General features: G+C 42.5%; 1 protein-coding gene across 1 annotated transcript in view; it reads right to left on the reverse strand.

Moving 5' to 3' along the window:
• Window positions 1-277: 277 nt before the first annotated feature.
• Window positions 278-14,581, reverse strand: part of LOC137635470 (torsin-1A-like) — a 148,326-nt gene continuing 134,022 nt past the window's right edge. The window contains exon 7 of the mRNA XM_068367933.1: window positions 278-7,532. Coding sequence (XP_068224034.1) covers window positions 7,403-7,532 — 130 coding nt within the window. The 3' untranslated portion in view covers window positions 278-7,402. The remainder of the gene's footprint in view (window positions 7,533-14,581) is intronic.

Raw genomic sequence — 14,581 nt, forward strand, 5'->3', positions numbered from 1 at the left:
CCAGTACTGTACTTCAATACACTTAACATTTTTTAATGTAAAAGGAGTACTATCAATCCACACCACAATACTGTACTGTAATCATAATATTTTCACGCCAAGTAATCCCTCTTATACTATTATTAAAAACTTAGTTAATAACAAATTTGTTCCAAAAGTATAGTAGTTATTCTTGCAACTCTAATTGTATGTACAATATATAATTGAATCAAGAAAAGCTGGCTCTGCAATAAACGCCATCAAACAATGTGAAATGTCCCTTACAATAAAAAAAAAATTTACAGTAAATCGTATCTCCACAACCAACTCTTGGATTTATGATATTGGGCTAAATATCCCAGTGTTGGGGCCTGTAAGGCCCTTCGGAGCCCAACTAGGGAAAAGCCTGCAGTTACACTATGAAGAAAATGTTAGAAGAGTTGGAAAGCAAGGAGGAAAGGGACCAGGAATGGAGGTAAAGTAGACGGATATAAAGCAAAGCTACAAAGTAATGACAATATTACACTACATGTGCACTGATGGCACTACCCCTCCCTTTATGGGATGAATCTATTTGTAAGCACCTCTTCTAGAAGGACACTCCAAAATCAAACCATTGATCTCTAGTCTTGGGTTGTGCCATAGCCTCTGTACCATGGTCTTCTACTGTCTAGGGTTAGAGTTCTCTTGCTTGAGGGTACACTCGCACACTAATCTATCTAATTTCTCTTCCTTTTGTTTTGTTAAAGTTTTTATAGTTTATATAGAAAATATTTATTTTGATGTTACTCTTCTTAAAATACTTTATTTTTCCGTGTTTCCTTTCCTCACTGGGCTATTTTCCCTGTTGGGGCCCCTTGGGCTTATAGCATCCTACATTTCCAACTAAGGTTGTGGCTTAGCAAGTTATAATAATAATAATAACAAAACACTGTGTAATTTATATGGAAATTATCAAAACACTTAAAAATTTCACTATAACTTTGTGTAGCAAGGTTGATAGCCATCACTTTGCATTTATGGTTTGTTAATCTGTGATTTCATTCCTTTGTATAATGCCTATTATTATTTTCATTAAATAGTTTTACCAGGCTTAGTGACATTTCTAGACTCGCAGAGCTCACCTGAAGGATATGGCCATCAGAGATCAAAATTGGAGCTAGTTTTGGGTAATGAAGTTGAAGAACTAAGTAAGAAAAGACCAAAGTCTAGTAAGTTGATCAGCATATAAAAAAGACAAAAGAATTACTTTACTGATATCTATGTGTGCTTTGATAGGCACAATGCAGGCAGTAACTAGCTACAGAGAAAATATATTGACACTATAACTCCCTTCTAAGTAAAAGGTACCAATTTATCAATGTATTAAGAAGAATCTTACCTTAGTGTATGACATCATTCCACACCATCTAAACTTGTCGCTTTGCATCATTAGAGAAATAGTGGCTGCCTTATCAATATCTTAAGTTTTTATTAACCTGTATTTGTAAGAAAAGAATTTTAGAAAACTATCTTTATAATTGGTTTTGAAATGTGATAAAAAAAATGCAAGCAAAAGAACAAAAAGGTTAAATGCCAAGCTTAAGACAACAAATCAACATGATGAGAGTAAAAGGTATACTAATGTGGAACATGTAAAGATGAAATTTGAAAAAAAAAAAATATATTGTAATTACTCAAGTTATCAAATACAGAAAAAGCATAATGCAACTCACTTCCATCGAGCAAAATAGTAATTCAGGAGTACTGTCCCACATAACTGTTACTTGTATCAACAATGAATAGACTCAGGTGTACATACATATAAAAATGAAATAATTCCATTAACCAGTTATAATTTGTGACACAACATACAATGAGGATCTCCAATATTTTGCATCATTAGAGAAATAGTGGCTGCCTTATCAATATCTTAGGTTTTTATTAACCTGTATTTGTAAGAAAAGAATTTTAGAAAACTATCTTTATAATTGGTTTTGAAATGTGATAAAAAAAATGCAAGCAAAAGAACAAAAAGGTTAAATGCCAAGCTTAAGACAACAAATCAACATGATGAGAGTAAAAGGTATACTAATGTGGAACATGTAAAGATGAAATTTGAAAAAAAAAAAATATATTGTAATTACTCAAGTTATCAAATACAGAAAAAGCATAATGCAACTCACTTCCATCGAGCAAAATAGTAATTCAGGAGTACTGTCCCACATAACTGTTACTTGTATCAACAATGAATAGACTCAGGTGTACATACATATAAAAATGAAATAATTCCATTAACCAGTTATAATTTGTGACACAACATACAATGAGGATCTCCAATATTTTGTATGAACTTAATTTAAATAGTTTATAAGAGGTTGCATATCATCACTGTAAACACTATACAATAAAAATATGACTGAAGATAACTTACATGAACAGTTTCTACATTCTTTTAAAGAACACGTGAATTTACGCTTTACCATGAATTCATAAGATTAAAATCACCAACATTAGACCCTTATTATGGCAGCAATACTGTCAGTTCCCCTACAGCACTGTACTGTTAGTATTACTAGTTTGCAATGTCACTTCAACAAATAACTGGACCCCTATTTTAGCCCATTGCACTCTCTTCATTCCTACCAATTAGAATCAGGCAATCTAGCCTCTTTATCTTTTACTTCATGGTGTAACTAGTTTTTCTCCAGTCTCACCTTGGATATTTACACTTCATCTCATTTACATTCTGAATCTTTACCTTGCTGTCCAACCATTTAAACTCTCTTTACCATCGTGATATGGTTTGGGATAACCTACTAGTTCCGTGCCAGGTCATCTGACCAAACTCTCATAAATCAAATCAACCAACATTAGATATAACTAGAAAGAGAATAATGTGTACAGTAATAATTTTTAAAAACTAAGTTTAATGCTAGCCAGGGCTCTCTTATAAGTCTTTGTACTATTTCCATATTCACAAATTTTCTGGCCAACTGCTGCTCCTCTATTATCACCACAGCTACAAAGCTAACCATACCTGATTGTCAATTATCAGGGAAAAAATGGAACTCCACCTTATGTACAGGAACTTTAATTACAATGTTTTTGGATAATCATACACTTTCAACATTGTCATGAATTTACAAAATTTCCTTAATTATACATTTCCAGGTTAAATAATGATTTTAGATACATTCTACCTTCTCTCGTTTGCTGATGCACTATGCATCAAGTTCTTGGTCCTATACTGCAATTTAGAACGATTGACCCTTTACACAAGGTAAGAAAACTCCACTAAAGTACTGTAACTGTAATACTATCCTACAACATATGAATTGTGATGTATAATTAATTTTTACTATAAAAATTGTATGAAGTTTGAAGGGAATGATTCAATAAAGTTTCCAGTAAACTCCTAAAGCAAGGAGGCTAATCATACTCTTTAACCTGCTAAGCATCACCCACATAATAATATGTTTACCACGATCTACACGGTACCACCTTCAACGAGATATTATGTTGATGACTTTAAACGCCTGTTTCAAGTCGTCAGTCCCGTAATAATACGTATACTCGTATAGTAAGTATAGGAACACCAATTGGCAACACATTAGGCATACGTAAACTGTAAATGGAAACTTATGTGCGGTCTGGCAACTCTTTCTGAAGGTCCCTTACATTAGAAAACGGGTTTGTTTTGCTTCATTCACAATAAGCGGCCTAAAGAGGAGGCATATTTCTATCGATGAAATAAATGAAATACAAAACTAGATGAGGAGCCTGATAATAATAACAAAAGAATAATAATGCATAGATGTATATTTTTCATTCAGTATTATGTAGCCTTTTGATACAAAATAATAGTAGTACAGTATTAATTATCTTTTATTCCATAATTTAATTAATACTCCTACATTTAACTATAAATACGAATTACTGTATAAGGATAAAAATTAGTATTAACTTTGATAAAACTATCGATAGTGAAATGATCGCTAACCGCAAAAAAGCACGACAGTACGTTAGCAGCGAGGTGGTCCCAAGGGGATGCGTAACAGGTTGATAGCCTAGGGGCAAGGGTTTTTTTCTGTAAATGTTAAATGTCCCTTAAAGGAATGCAATATCAAGTTAAGGCCACTCAGTAAATGTACCGTATATGATGGCCACACATTTACAGATGACTAAACTTTGATAGTCATATTGCAATGACTATCAAAGTCCCTGATTGGATGTATGAAGCCTATTACATTTTCTGTAGTAATTATCAAGGATGCCAACCTATGAACCATTAAGCTCAGTTTTCTAGTACATAAAATCTTGTAGTTTCAATCATTTACACAAACAGTTTTACCAATGGAAAAATTTGGTGATTCTCTAATACTTTAGTAAAGGTTATAGATAAAATTTCATGTCATGCATCCACTTCACAATTTACTGTTCATTGAATAAGGGGAATGCCGCAATCTGATTTACTGTACTTAGAATAGTTCAATCAGACCTGCAAATCATATTTCATAACTCATCTCATAAGGCCTTCTGGTTAAAAACAGAAAATTCCAAAAAGGTAATGTTAAAAAATTTGGACAGCTAGGTAGAATTGCTGCTCAGAACTTATAATACCCTTCCAATAGGGGAAGGGAGAAATTGCAAGGTTTCTTGTTATTTATAACTGCTAAGTTGCTTTTAACTACTCTTTTGGCAGCTACTACAGTACTAATAATACTTAAGAGCTCAATGTGAATACTTCAAATATATTGATACCCCTTGGTGGATTACTGATCAACCCAGAAATCTGCAACATTCAATATCATCTAAACCAAACTACTCAAAGGGGGTTTCCTCCTTCCCAGGAGGTACAGTATTTACATCTGACAATATCACTGGAAGATGTCCAAGTTTGCTTTTCTCATGCAAGACCCTTTTTATTTATCCCTTGAGTTGATGTGTACTACTTGTTAGGCATAGCTTATCATCCTTAATCTATTGAGATGACAATCTGGCACTGTTGGACACAAAGGCTATTTCTCCCCTGGCTGGTAAACTGTTCCAGGGGCAATTTGCTATGTTCAAGGAAGGCTGTTATTGTAACTGATTTTTATTTGCATATGGTTGGTTATAATACATAAAAATGGATGTCACATCTGAATGGTAATTTCATGCACCCAATTTGCCATCAATGATTGCAACCTATCATAGTCCCTAATTTTGATGTCATTATATTTATAAAACTCCCAGAATTTTTGGTGGCGGTTAAGGCAAGCACTAACCGAGGCTTTAATCCTCAACAAAAATCTAAATCCATGTCTACATGTATTTTAAACAGCTTTAACAAGTTCACCCTAATGCTACTCACGCAATCTTATGTACCTTTCCATATTCTATCTAATTTCAATTTTATAACGATGCTTTTGCATGTTATACATAATCCTCTTATCTCCTATTCAATACAATGTCGCTATGTTTAAGGATTAGTCCAGTACTAATTTCTTAAACCCTTGTTTTTCTGAACTTGAAAAAAAAATATGTTATCTTCATGCTATTTTAATACAACTGCCCTCAGCTCTTTTATCTTTACACACTCATTTAGCTTTTCATATTGTAAGAGCTTTCTAGAATATTTACCTAGATTGACTATGAATGAAAACAAGAAAATTGAGCAAAGGACAAATTTTATGGCAAACACAAGAACAACAGCTTCTATCTCAAAGTACACTTACACTGACAGGTTTTGCACATTTCCTTGACTACCTTGGTTACGTAAATGAAAAAAAAACAGTAAAACAAATGGTAATTATGAATAACCATCACATGTAACAATAAAGTTTGAATTATCAGTATTTATACTTTTATCACTGTCTATAGAGTCACTTTTCAAACCTGTCCAAAAGGTAATCTTATTATTTTCTATCCCTCTTAATATTTTTCAAATTTTTTCTAAGGTGAAATTTTACTCTACATATTTTAAAAACCCACTTCTTGATATTTAAAAATCACCTACAATTACAGTGCACAGAAAATTAGTGCTGCGAGACAATTGGGAATAGATTCCCTCAATTTCTTAAGTAATTCATAGTTGACATAAGATCCCATGCAGACAAATATACAACTCTAAATATTTCTAAATATAAACTTACTGTACATGGGTAGCTAAAATAAGCTGCCTCAGTCTTGTAAAATCTAATTAATAGATACTGTACAGCAATGAGTGAAATCAGATGATATGATACTGAACACAACACTAGAAAAAAATTAAGTGCTAAGGTGAACACTAAACAAAATATCAAGCTTCAGTTCATCGGAATGAATTTAGTAAACAAAATAATCATTGTTATTGTCAAATGATTTAACCACACTATCAAGTTCATGTAAATATTTTAACCAGATTATCAAGTAGATGCTTCTAACTCTTGAAAAAAAACAAAAATTAAAAAATTTCTTTCTACAATATTACAATGTCATATTTTAAAAAGGCACCCAAAGTAATTCATAATTAATCACTGAATATAGATTAAATTAGCTTCCACAAAGGAAATAGCTTGGAAAAATAGAACAGAATTTATGCAGGAGGCCATAATATCTGGGACATCATCTACAGTACAAAAATAGTTTCATAATGCTAGTACTAATTACAGTATTTTCTCAAGTGATAAATGGTTGAAATTTGTCATTATTTGGTTTTGTAAATCTGAAAAATATAATAATATTTACATAAAGAGAGCTCTGAAAGAAGACCGAATACAAGGAAATACTCCAAGTGGAGATGAATTTGTTCCACTAACAAAATAAGACCAAATAAGCATGTGTACAATTATACACAACGACCACAGAAAATAGTACAAATGCATATAAAAATCACAACCCATTAATATGCAATCATACAGTATCTTAGAAACCACATTAACACACTAAAACTATCTTGTAAGAAATACTTACCAAACAAATTTAATGCGCAGATAAGCATAAGCACTCTGCATGTTTACGGAATATTAGTGCAGTTTAAAAATATACTTTGTCTCAAATTGTAAACAGCTTCAAACAACCTGTAACTGTTACTCTAGAGATAAGTTTGTGTTCTCTTAAAAAGGTTGGAAAACTAAAAGAATACAAGGATCTAAAAAAAACTTTGGTTGACTCCTCTATACGTATTACAATTAGTTCCCCCGAAGCTAGCGTCAATAAACTATCCACAAGACGATACAAGAGCACTTAAATTTGCCCCAACATAAATCAGTGAAAAATTAAAACAGCAAATCTAATATCACATCATAATAACTCCAACTGGCCTTGGTTAAAGCCTCTGAATATGCAGAGCATAGTTAATTATGCATTATACCATATCAATTTTTAGGAATTTTCTTCTAAATGAAGAAGAAATCTTCCTTAATAAACAACAGTAGGATCACTCTCACAACAGAATGATCTTAAGTAGAGCCCAAGGGCATCACTCAAAAAGAACGTCGTACATCTCATCCGTAAGATGATAAGATACTTTCTGATATACTCTCTTACAGCCAGTAGTTGAAAACTGCTTGGTGTCAGGGGGAAAATATTTCATCTCATCAGCTACAGCCCTGAAATTGAAAACAGATTCCATTCACTTCTTACTGAAGTCATTAATTATGCTGGCTAGGGGACCAACCCTATGAGACTTAAGTACTCCTATGTTAATAAAAACCAAAACCAATTAGACAGAATACAATTTACTTCTCAATTACTGTACATATTCAAATTTTTCATGTACTGCAATATACATGGTGGGTGAGAATATGACCATTTTGAATTACATAGATTAACACATATACTGCAATTGAATATGAACAAAAAAACTCAAAATTTCCTTTTTCACTGTTGCAGCAGTTTCAAGATATTAGAAATATTTCTTAAACGCTAAAATGACAAAATCGTAGATAATTTGTATTTTTCCTAACTATACAAACCTTAGCTATTTAATATGGGTAATTACTTTCGGCGTAGCTGAAATGACGAGCCATTAGATTTTTAACGAGGGTTTACTACCCCACCGCTAGTTAGCTTGCTAACCCCCCCTCACACACACCTGTGATTTAGCTCACTTTCCTTAGAGGTAGGACTTCACAGGGGACAGGGCTGGCGGGCAAGTTTGATTAAATAGCTAAGGTTTGTATAGTTAGGAAAAATACAAATTATCTACGAATTTGTCATTTGTTCCGTAACTGAAATACAAACCACGCTATTTAATATGGGTGACTCATCCCTTAGGAAGGGTGGTAAGTCCCGGCCATTACTGGCTTTGGCTTTTGCCCGGGGACTCAGTATGTGAGTGAGTTAGTACTCAATAATAAGGAGTCCCTGCACCTCGCTAGCATTTTGCTGTGCAAGTGCTGCGGCCTACATAAGCTGTGTGTGAAGGTATGCAGTGACACGTCCTCGGAAGTTGACCTGGAGTTCTTTAGATGGAACTCAAGGCTAGGACTCTCCCAAAACCACCTCGTCAGGGTATGGGCACGTGACAGTATTAACTTAATACTAGGAACACAAGGAAGCCTGGTTTACCTGCAGTGGTTTGAGGTCAGCTATGCAGAGAACCCAGGATGCTGCTTTCCCCAAGAGAGGGGAGGATGAAGAAAAGAATAAGGGCCAGACAAACCTTTTCATTCATACAGACTAAGACTGGGTAACAATGCTCTCAACCTTCTGCTACTTGTCCATTAAGGAGACTGAGGTTTAGACCAGCTGTTGTGCAGCCACCACAGGGCCGATAGAGAACGTATCGAGTCTCCTGTGTGTCACGTCTTGCAGGTAGTGGGCTGTGAAGGTCGTCAGACGCTTCCACACCCCAGCTTGCAAGACCTGTGTCACTGAATAGTTCTTCTTGAAGGCCAGGGACGTGGCTACGCCCCTGACATCGTGTGCTCTAGGGCGACGTGACGGAGGAGGGTCAGGATTCAAGGATAGGTGTATTACCTTACGTATCTAGGCCGAGATGGTATTCTTGGTGACCGTCTTCTTTGTTTTCCCAGTACTCACAAACAAAGCTTGCACCTGGGGACGAACTGCAGCCGTTCTCTTAAGATATAGCCTCAGACTCCTTACTGGGCACAGTAGGAGATGGTCTGGGTCATCTGTTACAGAACGAAGACTCGAAACCTGGAAAGAGTCGAACCGAGGGTCCGGCACTCCCGGATTCTGAGTCTTGGTAACAAACTCAGGGATGAACCTGAACGTTACCTCCCCCCATCTCCTTGAATGGGCGATGTCGTATGAGAGACCATGAAGTTCGCTGACTCGCTTGGCCGAGGCCAAAACTAGCAGGAACACCGTCTTCCAAGTAAGGTGGCGATCTGAAGCCTGGTGTAATGGTTCGAAGGGAGGTCTCTTAAGAGACCTGAGAACTCGAACCACGTTCCATGGAGGAGGTCTCACTTCTGACTGAGGGCAGGTAAGTTCATAACTCCGTATGAGTAGGGAAAGTTCCAGCGAGGAAGAAATGTCCACTCCTTTGAGCCTGAAGGCTAGAATTAAGGCTGAGCAATAGCCCTTCACTGCCGAGACTGAAAGGCGCATTTCCTCCCACAAATACACGAAGAACTCCGCTATTGCTGGAATAGTGGCATCGAGTGGAGAGATACCCCTTCCACGACACCAACCACAGAAGACTCGCCACTTCGCCTGGTAGACCCCTGCGGATGACCTACGCAGGTGTCCAGACATCCTGTTTGCAACTTGCTGCGAAAATCCTCTCTCAGAGAGGAGATGCTGGATAGTCTTCAGGCGTGAAGTCGAAGCGAAGCTACGGCTTTGTGAAAGATGTTGGCATGTGGTTGTTTGAGTAGCTCGTGTCGTGGAGGGAGTTCGCTCGGAAGCTCCATTAGGAGTTGCAGAAGGTCCGGAAACCATTCTGCGTGATGCCATAGCGGAGCTATTAGGGTCATCGAGAGATTGACCGATATTCTGATCTTGTTGAGCACCCTCCTCATCAGACAGAACGGGGGAAAGGCGTAGACATCGATGTTGTCCCACCGTTGTTGGAAGGCATCCTGCCAGAGAGCCTTGGGATCCGGGACTGGGGAGCAGTACAGCGGAAGTTTGAATTTCAGCGCTGTAGCGAACAGATCCACAGTCGTTGAACCCAACAAAGTCAGGACTTTGTTGGCTACTTGACGATCCAAAGACCACTCGGTACTCACTACCTGCGTCGCTCTGCTCAGACTGTCGGCGAGCAAATTCCTCTTGCCTGGAATGAAGCGAGCCGAAAGTGCGATAGAGTGGACTTCGGTCCATCTCAGTATCTCTACTGCGAGATGGGATAGCTGTTCTGAAAAGGTACCTCCCTGCTTGTTGATATAAGCCACTACTGTGGTGTTGTCGCTCATCACCACCAAGAGTGGCTCGCCAGGTATTGTTGGAACTGTTGAAGAGCCAGGAATACGGCCTTCATCTCTAGCAGGTTTATGTGGAGGTACTTTTCTGATTCTGACCACAGGCCTGAGGTCCTGTGGTTCAGAATGTAAGCCCCCCACCCTTTCTTTGAGGCGTCCGAAAACAAAATCAAATCCGGGGGGGAGGACGAGAAGATCCACTCCCTTTCGTAGGTTCTCGTCTGCCACCCACCACTGAAAGTCCGTCTGTTCCGCAGAACCCATAGGGATCATAGTGTCCAGGGAATCGTGACCTTGATTCCACCGGGACTTGAGTCGCCACTGGAGAGATCTCATTCTGAGGGGACCATTGGGAACTAGACGGGCCAGGGATGAGAGGTGACCGAGGAGACGTAACCACGATTGGGCTGAAAGTTCTTCTCGTCTGAGGAAAGGCCTCGCGACCCTCCTCAGCCTTGCTATCCTGTCGTCTGATGGGAAGGCTTTGTGGAGATTGGTGTCTATGATCATGCCTAGGTATACCAGTTTTTGAGAGGGAAGCAGAGAGGACTTCTCGAGATTTACCATGATCCCTAGATTTTGGCAAAGTCCCAGAAGTTTGTCTCGGTGACGAAGAAGGGCTGCCTCTGAGTCTGCTAGGATCAGCCAGTTGTCCAGGTAACGGAGACTGATAGCGATCCTGTGAGCCCATGAAGATATTAGGGTGAACACTCTGGTGAAAACCTGCGGGGCTGTGGAGAGACCAAAAACACAGCACCTTGAACTGGTAGATCTTGTTGTCTAGGCAAAATCTTAAGTACTTCCTCGAAGACGGATGGACTGGGATCTGGAAGTACGCGTCCTTCAGGTCCAGTGTGCACATGAAGTCTTGCGGTCTCACTGCAAGTCTGACCGTGTCCGCTGTCTCCATGCTGAATGGGGTCTGCTTGACAAACCTGTTCAGGGCTGAGAGGTCGTTGACTAGTCTCCAGCCTCCAGACGCCTTTTTTACAAGAAAGAGTCGACTGAAGAAGCCTGGGGACCCGTTGACTACCTCTTGGAGAGCGTCCTTCTTCAACATGGTCTCGACTTCTGCCCGAAGGGCTTGCCCCCTGGCCGATCCCATGGCAAGGGAGCTCAACGACACTGGATCCGCTGTCAGGGGAGGTAGAGATGTCGTGAACGGGACGCGATATCCCTGACTGATTACTGAAATCATCCAGGGAACGGCCCCGAGTTGCTGCCACCTTCTCGCGCAACTTTGTAGGCATCCCCCCACTGGTGGACATGCAGGCGGACTGCCAATCCTAGCGTTTGCTGGCACGGCCGCTCCCTCTAGGATTCTTTCCTCCCCTAGAGGACTTTTTGCCTTTCTTGTCCTTGACAGGAAAGGGCTTAGACACTTTTGTCTTTGCTGCAGCTGCCTTCTTCGTACTCTTGACAGGACGTGGTTTCTGGGTAGCTGGAGGTTTGTAGGGCCTCGATGTTAGGGCCCTATGGAGAAGGGAATCCTGGTTGGACTTCCTCCACCTCTCAGCAGCCTGCTCCACGTCCTTAGGCTCAAACAAGTTCTTACCGAGGACGGAAGAATGTCTGAGCCTGCTAACGTCGGTACTGGGGACCTTTTGGTGGAATCTCTCAGCCACTGCGTCCCATCGTTTTAAGATAGTGTTAGCCCACAAGCTCGAGACTTGGTGGGCTAGAAACTCGATGGTACGCGTGCCTGAGAGCAAAAAGGTCTCCAAGGCCTTCCTGGTGTTTTCTTTGGACAAGTCCTCAGACCACACCAGGATGCCCAGAGACCCTAGCCAGATGTCCAGCCACAAAGTTGCCTGCATGGCACACTTCGCCACCTTCTCCTGGCTCAGGATCTCCGTTGCCAAATACGAGACATGCCGGTTGGAGAGTCTCTCTAGAGGGACTCCCACGGTAAGCTCTTTCAGAGAATGGTGCAAAGGAAGAGCTAAACAAGTCTCCTCCAAGATCTCAAAGTACCTACTCTGATGGACGCGAGGAGGCGGGAGGAGCTTGTTACCAGTGCTGGATTGGCTGGAGGAAGCAAGCTCAGAGAGCTGGCCTTCAACCTTGTCTCTGGCACTCATAGCCCCCTGTGACCAGGGCAAAGCCGCACTGGCCCTCGAGGGTCTCTGAGTACCGTAGACTTGGTCCAAGACTGTGTCCTTGCCCTCACGAGGGGGACTCTCTGGATCAGGAAACCCATTAAGACTCCTCATGAGGGTCAGAACTTGCCAGAACGCATGTTCTGACTCTTGTAGCTCTCCTCCTGAAGGGCTGGCAGCAAAGTCTCCTGTTCCCAGAGGCTCTTACTGGGGGGACTCGTGGACGTTCTTCGAGGGTTTGGCTGGCTCCTGTCTAATCCTTGATGAAGACTTAGGCAAAGTCTTAGAGTCCTTCGGCTCCCTCCTGGGAGGGAGGCAGGACTCCAGCAGTGATGGTGGAAGGCTCTTCTCAACCCCTACCCGAGAAGACTTCTCGGGGCGAGGTGGGGTTTCCCCCATTGGTGCGATGGGGGAATGACCCGTCTCACCTGACTCCCCAGAGGACGGGAAATCCTCGTCCGCAGGGGAGGGAGAGAAAGTCTGGGGGGGAGAGGGAGCCTTCCTAAATGACTTCCGAGGAGACAGTTTCGCCCTTGGAGAAGTTACCACGGAAGAAACTCCTCTCTTCCTCTTCAGGGGAGACGAAACCGCCACTGCTTTGTGACCAAGTTCAGAGAATACAGGATTAAAAGCCTGCACGAGAGCTCTGACAATGGTACCAAACCAGGGCTGCTGACTGACAGTCGCGCTGTCAGACACTCCCTCTGGAGGGAAGGGGATCGTTCGATCCCTAGGAGGAGTAACCAAGCGAGGGTTCGCCTGAAAAGATGCTGAAACAGAAGAAGAGTCCTTGGACCTATCCGGAAACCTCCCCTCCTCCGACGAGCGCGCTGTTCTGCGCTTGCGGGGTGGGGAACGAGACGACGATGACCTGGCCGCGCGATGTCCTGTGGCCTCACGTGTGGGATCGCGCCTATGATCGCTCTGGGAAACGCGCTGGAAATTGCGCTGCAGGTCGCACGATGGGCCCTGCCCTGTGTCGCGCGCGAGGGTGCGTAGGCGATGGAGCGCGGGAGCGAAGCGGGCGAGCGATGGCATGTGGCGGCCTGGACAGGCGATGACAGGGGGCGCGCAGAACGCTGGATGAGTGCTCGCGCGCGCGAAGGCGATTGTTCGCGCGCAGGATCCTGCCGAAGGGCCCGTGAGGGCGATAACATTGGGCGCACAGAATCCTGCCGAAGGGCCCGTGAGGGTGATAACGTTGGGCGCGCAGGATCCTGCCGAAGGGCCCGTGAGGGCGATAACGTTGGGCGCGCAGGATCCTGCCAAAGGGCCCGTGAGGGCGATAACGTTGGGCGCGCGCGCGCAGGAGAAATATCTCTAGCGCGCGGGCGCGTATATCTGGCTGAAGCAGTGGGCGAGGGCGCGCTTGCGCAATCTCGTGGGTGCGCGATGGCGCACAGGAGAAATTGGAACTACGCCCAGATCCGGAGATCGTGGGTGTGCCTGGCGCGCAGGAGATCGTGGGCGTGCATCAGGATGCGGGCGCACAGAAGTGCGCTGTCGGTCTGGAGAGCGCTGAAGTCCCGGTGAGCGCCTGTGCGCTAACTCAGGAGACTCCAGGGGTGTGCGCTGGCGCGCATGTGAGCACTGACGTGCTATATCAGGAACAACAGCAGTTGCACGCTTGTGCGCAGTTGCGCGTTGAGGCACTGGAGAGCGCCTGTGCGCTATTTCTGTAACCTCCTTTGTGCGCTGACGCGCAGGTGAGCGCTGACGCGTAGGAGAGCCCTGACGTGCTATAACAGGAACCAGTGGTGAGCGCTTGCGCGCAGGTGAGCGCTGACGCGCTATTGCAGGAACTATTGCAGGTGCGCGCTGGCGCGCAGGGGAACCCTGGCGCGTAATAACAGGATCAGCTGCAAGTGCGCGCACACGCGCAGGTGAGCGCTGGCGCGCAAAGACAGGAACATCTGCTGCAGGTCGTAGGCGCGCAGGGAGTACCTGGCGCTTAAGGGACTGAGACACAATTTTGTGCTCATGCCCCTTATGCCCCAAAGAGACCGTTGCCTGTTTAATAACAGGGTGAGAAGGCGCCCTCAGCGCATCGGCAGCCAGGAACGGTGATGGCAGGTCAGCAGGTCTGGAGGGTGGAAGGTCGGCGCGTCCTGTGTAAGGACGACCTTCTATTGAAGTAGATCGTTCGATCTCCGGAGAGGTCCA

This window comes from Palaemon carinicauda, unplaced genomic scaffold (genome assembly GCF_036898095.1).
Source record: "Palaemon carinicauda isolate YSFRI2023 unplaced genomic scaffold, ASM3689809v2 scaffold129, whole genome shotgun sequence".
Classification (NCBI taxonomy): Eukaryota; Metazoa; Arthropoda; class Malacostraca; order Decapoda; family Palaemonidae; genus Palaemon; species Palaemon carinicauda.